Source organism: Diceros bicornis, chromosome 9 (assembly GCF_020826845.1).
Source record: "Diceros bicornis minor isolate mBicDic1 chromosome 9, mDicBic1.mat.cur, whole genome shotgun sequence".
Classification (NCBI taxonomy): Eukaryota; Metazoa; Chordata; class Mammalia; order Perissodactyla; family Rhinocerotidae; genus Diceros; species Diceros bicornis.
Window position 1 is genome coordinate 18,338,710 of NC_080748.1, and position 14,326 is coordinate 18,353,035.

Sequence of the window (14,326 nt, forward strand, 5' to 3'; positions counted from 1 at the left end):
AATAGGATCAAACATTCAATGAGATTTATTCTTTTTTTTTATATCAGACAATGAGCCCCGTAGAGGACCAGCAAAATAACTACTGCAAGTTTTCATTTTTGATTCCTTGAGGGAAGAACTCTAAAGTCATAAGAAAATCCTTAATTACTGGAAGTATATATTTATAGGCAAGTAGCTGAGTCTGGAAAATGAGCCTGAAAACATGTGTTAGGACTAAATGCATACCGTAAGAATAAAACGTAAACTTAAAACTTTAACTGCTTGCTTTAAGTTGGTAAATGAAAACACTTTCCAAGAAATAAAACCTGAAATAAAGTGTTTGCATTCCTACATGCCCTAAACTCTGAGGACCCCTGTGGCCACGTAATTATTCAGGTGGCAGTTACAAGCGTGGTTCATCGGTGGCTACAGAGGGGAGCCAGACCTCGTCCTTGTCCCCAAGGAGTCTACAGTTCGTTGTATTGAGAAGAACACTAGGCACCTGGATTGCTGGTGAAAATACAGGCCATTCGCTTGTTTGTTCCCGAAATTACATTCTTGACCTTTTATGGAATTAGAGAACCCTCAAATGCCACAGCAAAAGCAGCAGCAGGACAAACTTTGTTTTCTTCCTTATCTACAGGAACTCAGTTTGTAAGGTCTCCTTCTTATTAAGTTTGACCCAAGGTTAGATCCTGAACTACTAGAGAGAAGTTTCCAGATTTTACAAACTTGAACTAAATCTAATTTTTAATGTTGGTGCTAAAAATGGCTTGGAGAAAGCTGTCTTACTCAAGATTCTCAGGGCAGTCTTCTCCCCACCCTCAACTCTCAGCCCAGAGGGCAGCAGAATGCTTACTGAAAGAGGAACGTGCTGACCAAGATGGGGTGCCCTGGACTAACATGCTTTTAGTTATTGTTTGCTATGTTTTGAAGGTTTCTAAAAAGATTGTATGGAAAAGGAAAAACAGTTCTCAGGCATTCCTCTTCCATAGCATTTATTGAATTCCAAGGCAATCCTTTGTTTATGGGTCAGGTTCTCAAGCAGAGAGGCTGTCTCTGTCTCTCTTGGTAGCCCCTGAAGTGCCCAGCGTAGGCCTGCACTATCAGGGGCTCCAACATGTTAGTGGAGTTGGGGAAACTCCAGAGGATGGTGGCAGTTAGGACAGTGACAGGAAGACCCCCCAGCAAGAGGGGTTAGTAAACAGTACCTTTGTTTACCAAGTAATCATAATGAAGCCCAATCTCAGCCTCCTCCCCAGTTACTGCCAAGAGCAGAGAAAACATCTTGGGAATGGTGTTTTATTTTGAATTTGACCAGGGGTCTTGCGGTAATCAGGTGCCAGAGAATTCTCAGGAAGAAGAGAAGGAAGAACATTACCAGCTAGCCCAGAAACATCTAAGCTTCTTCACTCTGACTCACCCTCCAAATCCCACTTCAGAAGGAAGTGCCTTGAAACCATAGGTACAAAGTTCTTGAGAATTCTGAAGATTTTCTAGGTGGATACAATCCATTTTGGTGACACTAGAGCCTTAGGTCATTCTGGTGGGTTTGAGCCTATGTTCACTGCTAGAGCCAGCAGCTGTGTTGTGCCGTTCTTCAGGTTTATAGGTGGAGGAGGGAGAGAGGGAATCATGAGTAGAGACGCCACCACTGCTCATCACTGCATCACTGTACCCTTGGCTTGTATGGTAATTAGTCCACATGAAGCCAAGGAAGCCAGAGATGAAGGGTACCTCATAGTGAGCCCTCTACTCATGCTCTGACCTCTTGTTAGTGCTTTTCAGCTCTTTGAGTCTTCTCTGGGGCCTCAAAATGCTCCACAAAACAGCTTCAAAATAGAGTACATCTCAGTCCACCAACTTCCTTTAGCATGTGTGAGGGGCTCCTGAGGACACTGGAGAAATTGCTACTGGGGGACAGGCAGAAATCAAAGTGGACCTGGCAGCCACTACCAAAGGATATGCTGGCACAGGACCACAGAAAGAAAGGACCGTGCAACACTGTTATTGTATCCATTGTCGCAGGAAAACCTTCCCCATGACAGCCCGTTATTCACAGAGGAGGGACATACTTGCTCTTGTTAATACATATTCATCCTTCATAATATGGCAGAATGTATCCGCAAGCAGCGTGTGCCATTCACAACATTCTTAGCTCGCTTTTATTTTCTTGGACCTCTGGAAAGTATTCAAAGAATGTTTTGTGACGCCTATGGGCAGAGAGGGCACATGCCATATGTCCTCATTCAGCGGGAGCAGAATACTAACACTTTTTGGAGCAATTTGGTGTTTAGACTTTGAAGGTTCGTATAATGAGACTCAAGATGTGAGCTCGTGTAAAATGAACACAATCCCAACTAGGAAGAAATAAATTAATTCTGGATGGAGAAATGAGAAGTTTCTATCGTGGGAAGACCAGTACTGTTGGACTAAGACGCCATGGTGATCCATGTACTAGCTAGGAGAAACAGCAAATGGACCGTGGCCGCCATGCCAGACTCAACAGATGATGAACGCTGGAAAATAACCAGATACCCCACAGTGGAAGGGCATGGCAATCTGCTAAAAATGGCATTTTCTGCTACAGTGGAAATAAAGTTAAAGAGGGTTGGATTTACTATCAGTAAAAGTATAAATGAAATATAAAATTATATAAACACACACACACACATACTTCCATCCATTACCTTAGGAATGGCTTTCCTGATTTAATTTCTGTCTTCTTTGTACAGGGACAAATGTGGTGTGTATGACTTTGGCTCAACTAAGCCACATTCCCATGGGAGACTCCTTACTGGAGGCAGTGGAGTAGAGTGGTCAAAAGTGTGGGTTTTGGAGCTGGGCCCGGTCCTATGCTGTGCTAAGTACTTACTAGTTGAACAACTTTGGGCATTTAACTTCCCCAGGCTTTCTTTGTATAAAATGGAGACAACACTGACATTACGGGATTGTTATGACAATTAAATGAAATGTAAGTGAAGGGCCTTGTATACAGTTTATGCTCAGTAAACAGTGTTTGTTCCTGTTTTTGGAGGTGTAAGGCCCAAGAAAGTAATGGGAAATTGCTATATGTGGCGTAAAGCAACAAATGGTCAAGTTCTGTTGTAAGAGTGGGGTATTAAGGGGAAGAGAGGAGAAGGGTGGCCTTAGCAGTATCAACTAAGGGATTTTCAACCTACCTATTACCCATGCCCCTCCCTCACAAAGGGTGGCTGCTATAGTGGGTCGCTGTCACTGTTGGGAACATCTTGGCTCAGCTGGTACACTGGGGTGGAGCAAAGTTTGAGATCCTCTGCTTGAGAGTAGCTGAAGGAGGGCTCCACTACCTTAGTCAGGGAAGTATCTTCCGAAGAGTAGCAAAAGTTGCAGGGACCCTCATGGTGTTCAAGGCCCTGTGTACACGTCCAGCTCTAATGTGGCATGAATCTGGGCTTCCAAATCAAAGCCCTTAGAGAAGGACCTGTTCTGGATCTTAGAGGCTAAAGCCTCTAGTCCGAGGCATCCTCTCTGAGAGGCAGCGTGGAGCTTAGGAACATTTTTCTCACACAGTGTTGATGAACTGGTAGGGTGCACAGCCCCATGGCGGGCAGAGAAGAGTAACAGGGAAGGGTGCACACCCCAAGCCAGCCCCCAGGAGACAGCAGACACACGCCCTCCAGGAATGAGGCCAGTTCCCCCTGACTTTTCAATACCCTGCTTATCCGGCTCTGAGAAGCTGCTGGCTGCCCAGATCCCCTTAAAGCAAGCAACTGCTCAAGAAACGAATTCCAAGTCTAACGCTGGGTCTAGGGTTTGAGGCGGTCTTAATCCAGGCTATAACTTTGTTAGTTGTCACTTCTCCCTCTAGTAGCCCCTAGCTACTGTTCTTGATTAGGTATCAAGATCCCAGGGATAAACCTTTCTCTTTAAACCCTTCCCTTTGGTTCACAGGAGTACCTGGCTCATTCACTTTAAAACATTTTAATGTATTGAATGTCATTTTTGTTGGGATCAGTACATAAGCATTTTAAAGCTTTTCAAGGTTATTATATTTAATTTTATGAAAGTACATGTTAGAGATACACACTCCATAAAAGAACGTTCTGACCTCTACAAATCGCCTCAAAAAAGTGTAGAAAACACTATTCAAAGTTTTTTTTTTAAACAAAATAAAAGGACTTAACTGAAAGATCTGGCAAAGCTTTGCTGAGTACATTAAAAGAAAAATCAAAGTCCTTAATTTATAGATCGTCCAGGAATCACTACATTTTTCAAATCTGTTGTTAAATGGGCTTTTCTTTTTTAAAATTTTTTTACATCTGGAGTTGAGACATTAACCTATTCCATATGTGCCACAGACTGCAAATAAAGACACAATCTCGGAAAACACAACACCAAATGTTTCCTTTCAAGTTCAGTGCAAATGGTATCTTGCTCACCTTTCTACACATTCCTTGACAACGGCAAAATTTCCATCTCCTATTGTCCTTCCAACTTTATATCGTTCTGTTATTGTGGCTGGAATCTGGAAGCCTTCCTCTGACACTTCTGAAAGAATCATTAGTATGTTTTTATTGGTAGAAAAGGGAACACAGATGTTGCACAAAGGAGACATTTAGAAGTATCATCTAATTGACTGGAACTGATTCAGAATCAACATGTCATTTCTGTACAGTGAGGCCAGCGCCTCTGCTGACACTGTATACTCAACAGTTTTTACCAAGACAAATGATAAACCAAAAAGAAATGTAAAACGTACGGGGTCTACTTCCACCTATTTAAGAGCAACTTATGCTTTCTGCTGTGCTGAGGATTCTGAGGAGGAGGTTTTATTCTTTTTATTTCATGCCAATTTGATCAATAGAGTTTACTGAATACCCACTGTGTACAGAGAAATGACGTTCCTAGGAGGAAAATGCAGTTCGTAAGGGCTCTGGGCTGCCCAACACTGTACAAGCATGAAAAATGCCTGCTGTTTGGACCCTTAGCTTTACTACATCCTGAAATGGAGATCTCCGTAAAATTCCTGATGAACTAAGCTCTGCCACCCCTCCTCAGTATCAATGAGCAGATTTTAGACAAATGGTCTCACCAGCAACCTGCGTAGCAGATGTTGAGTTAAAATTGCAATACCTATTATGTCTGTGAACAGAACAGTTTTGTAGTTTCAATTATGTTAGTGCCGCTAACACAGCGCATTTTCCCTCTTAAAATGCATTTTGAAATATTTTACAAATGCCTAATAATGCTTTAAATATCTAAGGCCATAAAACTAAATAAGCCACGCTTAGGTCACATAAATATAGTGGATAACCTTTAACATCTTAGGGGTGTAAAAAGCCTTTTATAGCCGGGCTCTAAAATTTACATGATTTAAAGTTATAAATCCTAGCTCTCCCTCAGGCAACCTGAATACAAAATGGATGGAAGCCTAGTGTGCTGTCTAAATGTGCTCCTTTTCTGACCTTTAATCATAAACCGAGACTAAATATTTTTTCTCAAAATAAAATCAAAACCTTAGGTGGCGAACGGCCTTTCTTGGTGACTTACATATTCTCCTTTAGTCTATATTGTTGGGAACGACCAAGGGAAACACACGATGATCAGACATTTGCTTTAGGACCCTTATTCTGGTTTTGTGATAACGCTTAACCTGCACCTCTGGATTCTAGAGTGGATGAAATTTCTGGAAAGCGTTGTACAAACATAGGACATGTGCTGCTGTACTTTTGCCCTTGACATACGTGCAGCCTCTTCACCTCTTTACGGGTGACATTTTACTCTTAACCCACTAGAAGCGAGCTCAGTGGTCTCCAGGTAAAATGAGAGCCGGAGCCAATTACCACCCCCCACCCTCGCCACCTCACCCCCAAAGAAGCCACAATTTTGCCTCTGAAGGACTCAGCCTGGGGATTTTTGTCTACTCCATGGATACTAGAGGAGATGGTTGGAGAAGTTTCAAACCCACTGCAAAGCTCCGAATTTACAAAACATCTCTCAGATGACACGGTCTTAAGGTTCTTTACTACAAGGATAATAAAAGTAACCATTCTTGGCTGTCAGGGGCAAGTCTGACTTTAGATGGGAAATGGAAGGAGGTACTTCCATCTTTTCTTCCAGTGGAGCATCACTGAGGCGTCTATCCGGAGCACGTGGCTTGGGATTTTTTTCCTGACTATTGATAAAATGTATATTTTAGGCTTTTGGCTAAGAAGGCTTAGCCAAAGGCTTAGTCAAGGACCCTCATTTCATTAGGTAAATAGTACACACTGGAACAAAAGAGACTTCTAGATGGCTGAATTTCCGACTTCTAGAAATACAAAAAATGTCTGATACTGTATGGTAGTCAGGAAATAATTCTTGGGTAAGTCACATATCTCACGTAACATAATAAAAGTGCTTGACCCAAAAGGTACTTTTTTGGAAAATTAAATCATATCATTTAAAATAAATAAGGGGCACTGATTCTTTAACAGTGGCTTGATCATATCAGTTTTATACTTTCCCCTAAATACTGTCCCATAATTGATTTGAGCCTGATAACAACCCCCAGGGAGGAAACAGCCATGTATTACAATCTTCATTTTATAGAAGATGAACTAAGACGTGGAGAGCTGAAGAAGCTTATCCAAAACAATCCAATGAGTTAGCAAAAATGTCAATTCTGGAATCCAGGTCATTTAACCACATCACAGAGAAGTTCTAAAGCAAAATAACTTAAGGTACAAAGAATACTTTTGCAATTGTCATCAATTAGATCTTTTTGTAAAGTCGTATTTTCACATATTGAATTCACTTAAGTTGGAGTACATCTGCGGGGCTGTAACAGTCAATCAAGAGAGTAAATTGTCTTTAATATTCTTAAAGTGAACAGAATTTGGGAAAACAAAGGCAGCAATTACTCCCTTTGTTTCCAAAGTGGGCAATAGCTGTCCTTCTAGGATGCTTACACCCTCAGAGGATGTGAAATGTCTCCAAATTAGGCTAACTCCCTCTTCCTGTTCCCATAACGAGACTGCGATCCCCGGTGGGGGCCATATTCAATTCTCTCCCCTTGCTATGGCCCTTATGAGCTACTTCGGACTTGTCTATTCCTTCTGCTTGAGAAGTTACAGTTTCCCGGAATAAGTTTAGCCAACCCATCCTCTGCCCCCTGTACAAGCTGAGCCTTCTCCTCATACACCAAGTCCCAAGCTCACCACCTTCTCCAGGTCCGTCGTTCTCGTCCATTGAGCTGCAGACTTTGGTGGATGCAAGTGAAGTAGAGGAGCCGCCATGTTGAGAGCTCTAAGGGAACAAAAACAGACAAGAAAAACACTTGGTCAGAGGGCCCGAGTCTCCAAGTGCTATGCCCAGCCCAGATTCTCGGGACATAACTTCGCCCACTACCAGGGAGGATTTGGTCTTAATACCTGGAAAGGGAGGTTCTTAGACTATTCAATTAGGACTACCTTTCCCTCCCATCCTATTAACCAATAATAGATGGCGTTAACTGTGTCAGGCTAATCATTGTAAATTTGGACGTTCCATGACTTTTTATTCTTTTTTCTCAAAATTAGCATCCTTTAGCTCACTGTTTAGATTTGGTAGATTTTAAGCATCTCACCTCACTCTTCCACAGTCTATCTGCAAACAGGCCTGAGATATGGCACCATTCTGATCTCAACCAATATTTTTTCTACTCTTACCATAGAAAAAAATTTCTCTTCAGTTTGTTTTTATGGAATAGCCTAAAAACAAAGTCAGCCTTACCACATTCTTGGAGAAAGGTTAAACAGTGGGTTTGTTAATTCCACTTTGAGATAAAGACACAAGCACTAAGCAGGTTACTGATATGTTAAATGTTACATAATAAGTCTGAGGCAAAGACAGGACTAAAAGCCTAAGCTTGGTGATTCCCTTGTATTTTTAGTGAATTTTGACCCAAGACCTATGAAAGCAAACAGGGTAACAACTATATGACAAAGCTCAGAGGATGAAACAATGCCAAATATTTAATACTATGATCAGCCACGGGTAGTACTTTAACAATGAATCTTTCCATGCCTGCATCTACTCCTTGAGAAAACAATTTGCACATTTCAATGCTTTTTCTAAATAGTGAACACAGCTTGTCCTAAAAGATCTTCCTTCTGTTTCCCTGGGTTTGTCCACTTGGTTGGCCTGCTGGGAGCAGGAGGCGGTGAGGGGGCGGCATTGGCTCATGGTGCTGGCTGTCTGTGGAGCAGAGAGAAGGGAAAGAGCATCTGTAGTTGAATTAATAATGAAGAGATGTTGAGAAGTAAAGTTGACCTAGTTCTCTGCTTACCTGTCTCCCTTCAACCTCCTCCCCATTCCATCCAGCCTTAACTGTGTACAAAGTAGGAGGAAGAGAAGTTTTACATAATTTCATTATGCCCAACAGTATCTTGCATAGGGAATTCAAAGATTTTAGTTTTCACCAAAAATTAATTTAAAAAATTAATATAGTTAGAGAAATGCTACTTCAATCACTGCAGGGTCATTTGAGTCAACTCCATAGGACATTTTCCTGTGTGTGGGTAAGATGAGCATGTCCAGTGGACGAGTTCATCAAAGTTGACAGTTGACACAATTGACATAAAAGTTAAATTCATGGCAGTGATGCATCTGCTTTCTTATAGGACATTCTAGAAGTTTTGTGGTTACTTTAGTATACCCCTGAATGCCACATTGTCCATACAAGCTATGTGCCCTTTATTTTCCAATAACACAAGAATCCCCCATCAGTCAGCCTGGTGACTTGAACTGTTTTTCCACCCTCTCATCTAGCCTCCCTTTGTGACCAGCAGTACACATTTGTCCTACGTCAGTCTAGAAAGAGGGATTCAGATTGTGACCCTGAAACAGAGTTTTTCTGGGTGTGACACTATGTAGTCATAACCAACTCTGTCAAAGGTACTGTAAATGTATGAGATATGCTCTGCTGACTTTTACAGATGTCTGTGAAAATCTTGTATTTATAATATTGGAATACAAGGCTGAGACAAGGCAGATTTATGATGTCAATGTCTGGAGAAAATAAGCATTAACATTACCACACTTGAGGGGACGGTTGTATGTTTTCCAGAACAGCGAGATCTTTTATCCCCTGTGTCATTGCTTTTGCTGTAGAAATAATGATATTCCAAGCAGAAAAGCAGTTAGTAAATGTCTAAAATGTAGACCTTCTCTTCTGGGCTTTCCGATCCTTGAATTTCTTCCAGCAGCATGGCAAATGGTGTTTAAAAATGTAGAGACATTTTGGTTTGGGATGGCAGGTGCTGTCTTGTCATCTGGTGTTTTAAATTTTAGAATACAAAGACACACTCTTTCATCAAGCACCCAAATTAATAGACTAGCAGTGTGTTTCTTAGCAAAGATGTCCACAATTTATGTACTCAATTCCAAAAGCTTGTTCTTTTAATAAGAACATCAGATACTCAATACAGAACTCTGACCCAAAGCATATGAAAATATCTTTTAAACTGTAATGTTCTATAAATTTGCTGGATATTATTCACTAAATTGCCTTATTAACTAATGAATTGCATTTTCAACAGTGCCACCAAATGTCTGATGCCCTGAATGCTTGCCACAATGCCAGCTGTGTTTTCTCTATCTTATGGACAAAAACCCCTCAAAGCTTTTAGGCTCTGGTTGAAAAAAAAAAAAAAAGTAGGGTTAACACAATTCTGCTTATGTTTAAAATTGCTTATTTTCAACTTTAGGTTTGAAAACGTACCCCAAGTCATTTCAAATTTCATGCTGTCTGAGGGTAACAGACAATTTTAAGAGAAAAGCTTATCACAAATAGAATGCTCTGAAAATGGAAAGTACTCTTTTACTTATTATGCTCAAATAGAGTAAAATAAATGTATTAGATTTCTAATGGTGTTATCTTTTCTTTTCCCCAAAGAAGTAAAATAGTTAACATGATACACTTTTCCAAGACAACGACCATTCATGGATTCAAAGAATTTCAGGGACTGGAATGGACCTTAAATATTACCTATTCCATAATATTCCATCCAGAGACCAAATTCCCACTACAAAAATCCCAGCTATGTGATCAAATGGCCTCTGTCCAAACTCTTTCAGCACTGAACACATTACTTCCTGAGGCAGCCCCTTCATTGTTAATATGAGGCAAAGAAAGGTCTTCCTTAAGTTGAAATGATGTCCCTCTACATTTTCCATTTATTCATCTTAGTGCTCACCTCTGGAGCCACTCAGTACAGGTTTAATCCACTTCTCATATGACAGTGCCTCAGATATTTAGAAATAGCTACTGGGCCCCTTCTGTGTCTTTTCTTTTTCAATTTCAATATTCCCAGTTTCTTTGGTTGGTGGTCATGTGACAGGGCTGCATGACCTTCACTCTCCTGTGGACACAGTCCATTTGTCAATATCTCTTGTTAATTCCGGTGCTCAAAACAAATGCAATATTCTAAGTGTACCCTGACCAGCACAGAGCACAGAAGGATAGAGCTTTGTTCCTTGTGAATAGAATATTAATATACTTTTAGATCATTTTGGCTTATTGATAGCATGATACCTTTCCAGCCTTACACTGAGCTCACAGTTGTGTCAGGTCTCCCTATTCTGTATTTAGGAGTTTGGTATTTCATATCAAGTCTAAGACTTCTAATTTATTCATGTTAAATGTCATATTTATTGCATTCATATCCTTCAAGCCTGTTATTTTTTGGATTCTGATTTTGTCACCTAACGCTTTTGCTCTCTCTCCCAGTTGAAGTCATTCAGTAATCCGCATGGCTCTTTGTGTATGCTTGTTACTAATCCCAAATATACTAACTTAGACGGTGCTGAAACATTTTGATTATTGTCCATAAGTCTGCTTGAAGGATTTTGAAAATAGTAAAGAGAAAATGTGTAAGTTCTTATTCTTTAGAATTAAACCAATGAGATTAATCAGACTTTATTCATATATAGACCAACAGAAGCTAAAAAGCCCACATATTTTTGCATGCTTATAAACGAAATCAATGTACTTATTTGGTTTTTCTGAGCAGATAAACCATTTTGTAGTATACAGGATGATAAGATTTTGTGTTTGCTTCAATCAGTTGCTTATAAATGAAATCAATTAACTTATTTGGCTTTTCTGAGCAGATAAACCATTTTATAGTACACAGGATGGTAAGATTTTGTGTTTGCTTCAGTCAGTTTGCTAATTTCAAGGCATCTGGGTGTACAGTGCAAAACATACAGTTATTTTAGAATTTAATGCAATTAGCTGCTCTAAGAGATATTGTGACATCTGAAATGTCATCACCTCCAAGCAGATTTAATGGGAACCAGGTGGGCAGGTTGCTGGCACCTGGATGCTTTTATGGCACACCTTCATAAAAGCACTGCCTTAAGTAAGAACACATCCTAAGTGTAGCTATTTAGCTTGGGATCACATAACAGATGGAGAACATATCACACTTTCGAAGTAAGTGAGAAAGCTGACATAACAGCTCTAACCACATTTTACCAAGATGTACCTGATGACTATGGAGTAAAAAACAGTTCATTTTAAATATAAATGGTATGAGTTATTCCTATCATGCGTATTAATGGTGTCACAGCTGCAGTCCATACTAAAAAAAGATTTAGAAAAATATCCATTGATCTAATCAAGCTAGAAAAATCTCACCAGATAACTTGAGCTTTGGCTAGATAATTGTATTATTTTCACTTCACATTTTGTCTTGGTATACAGTTATTACTTTGTTAATATTGATTTGGAAAATGGTAAAAAAGAATTTAGAAATCAACTGGATCAACTTTACAAAGGAAACACAAACAATAAATAGTTAAAAAACTCAAACAGTTGTCTTGGTGATCTTGACTTGAAATCTACAGAATCTCTAAAGATACCCTCATATTACAAAATTAATTCATAATCTTGGTGTAGAGCTTGAAATCCATGGGATTCTATGTGTATACAGAAAAACCATACATTTATTTACTTTCCAAGTGGGTATGGAACAATAAGTTGATGACATCAATCTGTAATAACTAATAAGGTTCCATTATCTGAAACAAGGCACAAAAGGAACTCCTTTTTCCAAATTCCTTTGTCTGCATTCTTCATAGTATGTTTAGCCTAAATAAAGTCTATGGTATAGGCGATCACGTGCATAACTAAGAATGAATACTGAAAAATGTAAAATGTTATCATAAAGATTTGGTCAAAGTTTTTATAAGACTGGAGAACTGTCATTAATGAAATTGGTTTACTTAGAGGAATAAAAAATGAAGATGGGAATATTGACATGAAATCTATGTTAGTAAAGCCACAGGAGCCAAGATTTCAAAAATAAATGTATTTGGTTACAACTTTGTTGTATCAGGCAGTCTTCTTTGCCTCTATCATCCAGTCACTATACTCACTTAGGCCGAGATCCATAAATTCAGAACCTGAACTATTTGTCTTTAAGAGACTGGGGGGAAGGGGGGCACAATGTCTACTCTTATGAGTTACTCTTCATGAAATCATAGTTTGGAAGAGGACCAGGAAGTCATCTAGTTTATCCCTAATAGGTAAAATAATGCCCTCCATGATTCACTCCTCAAATGGGATTCCCAACCAGTGATGAAGGAAGCTCACTACACTTCCAGGACCCTGCTACATTTTATTTTAAACACTGTTATATTAAGAAAGTATAAACACAATTTAGAATTTTATAAAATTGTGAACATTCCTTCCAGTTGTATCATTATTGCTTTGAGAATTGATTACATTTAGGCTATCATGGAAATAATAGAGAGAACCAATTAAAGCAAACTATATTTTTAAGGTTAAAATGAACCTAATAAAAATGTTAGATTTAAAACCAGAATTTTGGAATTCTAGAATAACTTTAACGTAAAATATTTTTTCTAACTAGGCCAGTAGAATTTTCTATTCTCCCTTATACCATATTATGAATGAAACAGATTATAGATCTTTGTTCTACATTAAAGTTGGAAAATCAAGTATTTTATCATCATTATTTATTTTATTATATATCTGCTTGTTTTACATATTTATTAATTCAGTGCTTTTAAAATAACTGGCACACACATATGCACACACACATATACATATGCACAATTTTTCCCCCTGCAAATTAGATAACCTTGGAAAATGCCTTCAAGCCCAGGAGACAGCTAGTATATTTCAAAAATGCACGTTAATTTCATTTTTTTCAAACAGTTGCCAATTTGTCCTACAAATTCACCCTTAAGGCAACCCCAAGAAGAAAGTGTATTAATGATTTTGATGTAAGCAAATGAAACAAAATTCTTCATCAAATAGTCTTCTTCTTTTGTTGTTATTGTTGGTATTTCGTACATTAGGTGTCATATGATGCCATTCTGCAGTATCTCAAATACCACTTGCTGATGCTAATTACATCACCAGAACACCATAAATATAATTATGAAAGTAACCCTTACCCCAAACAGCCATTTCAATGTCAATGTCTACTTATCAAGTTTTCTGAAAAAAACTCACTGAACAACATAGGTGGTTTTTCCTGTTTATTGTATAGTTATTCTAAGGTGGTGAGTGTCACAAAGTTAACTTTGAGAGGAAGAACATGGTCCAGTGTGAAAACACAAGGTACAACATTTTACAAATAAACCACAGCGCAAAGTGATGCAACTTTCAAAATTGTGTAGTTCAGTGAAACATTTCATCATTTAGCTCAAACTCTGCTGATGGCTTATACTTATGGATTTTAAAACATTTTGTTGTTTAAAACATTTTAACATCAAATGCTCTTTTAAAGAGAAGAATACACATCCAAGCAACTCAAAGTGTAAGCAGAAATTATGTCAACCTCTTTATAAAAATTTTATCCAAATTTACAACATTCATAGCCTATTTCAAAGTAAAAAGTCCTTAGAACGAATAAACTCAATTCCTTGCTTGTTGATGAATATAATTCAAAAAACACATCACAAGAAAATTAACTTTCATAGTCCTTTGCCTATAACCTTTCAGATACCCACTATCCTGTCTTCAAAAACACTTTGTGGCCATATATAATACAAACACCCATGTATTACATGCATCATTTATACTATCTTGGAATTTATCCATCATCTTTACTAAAACAAACCACATTTTAAAGACACTATAGATCATGTACTCTTAAAAATTATAGCTAGGGCCTCAAATTTCCTATCTTTTCCACATGCGTCACAGGCACAAAATTACAAATATTTTCAGCTGACAGTATAACAAATTGTATCAGGCAATTGGTACATTGAATTCAATAAATCTCTAATTTTCACACTATACTTCTATGGAACATCTCAGTCAGATACAGTTGTCACTAACATGCAAATTAGAGATGCTAGCAAGGCT

At 38.6% G+C, this 14,326-nt stretch overlaps 1 protein-coding gene across 4 annotated transcripts in view; it reads right to left on the reverse strand.

The window, feature by feature from the left end:
- Positions 1-14,326, reverse strand: part of DCLK1 (doublecortin like kinase 1) — a 358,368-nt gene that overhangs the window by 59,563 nt on the left and 284,479 nt on the right. For 2 of the 4 annotated variants that reach the window (XM_058548007.1, XM_058548010.1), the window contains exons 7-8: positions 7,164-7,248; positions 4,401-4,509 (exon numbers count right to left, since the gene is read on the reverse strand). In XM_058548007.1, the coding sequence (XP_058403990.1) occupies positions 4,401-4,509; positions 7,164-7,248 (194 nt within the window). Of the gene's footprint in view, positions 1-4,400; positions 4,510-7,160; positions 7,249-14,326 lie in introns of all 4 variants that reach the window. The other 2 variants (XM_058548006.1, XM_058548008.1) reach the window with 1 other exon arrangement.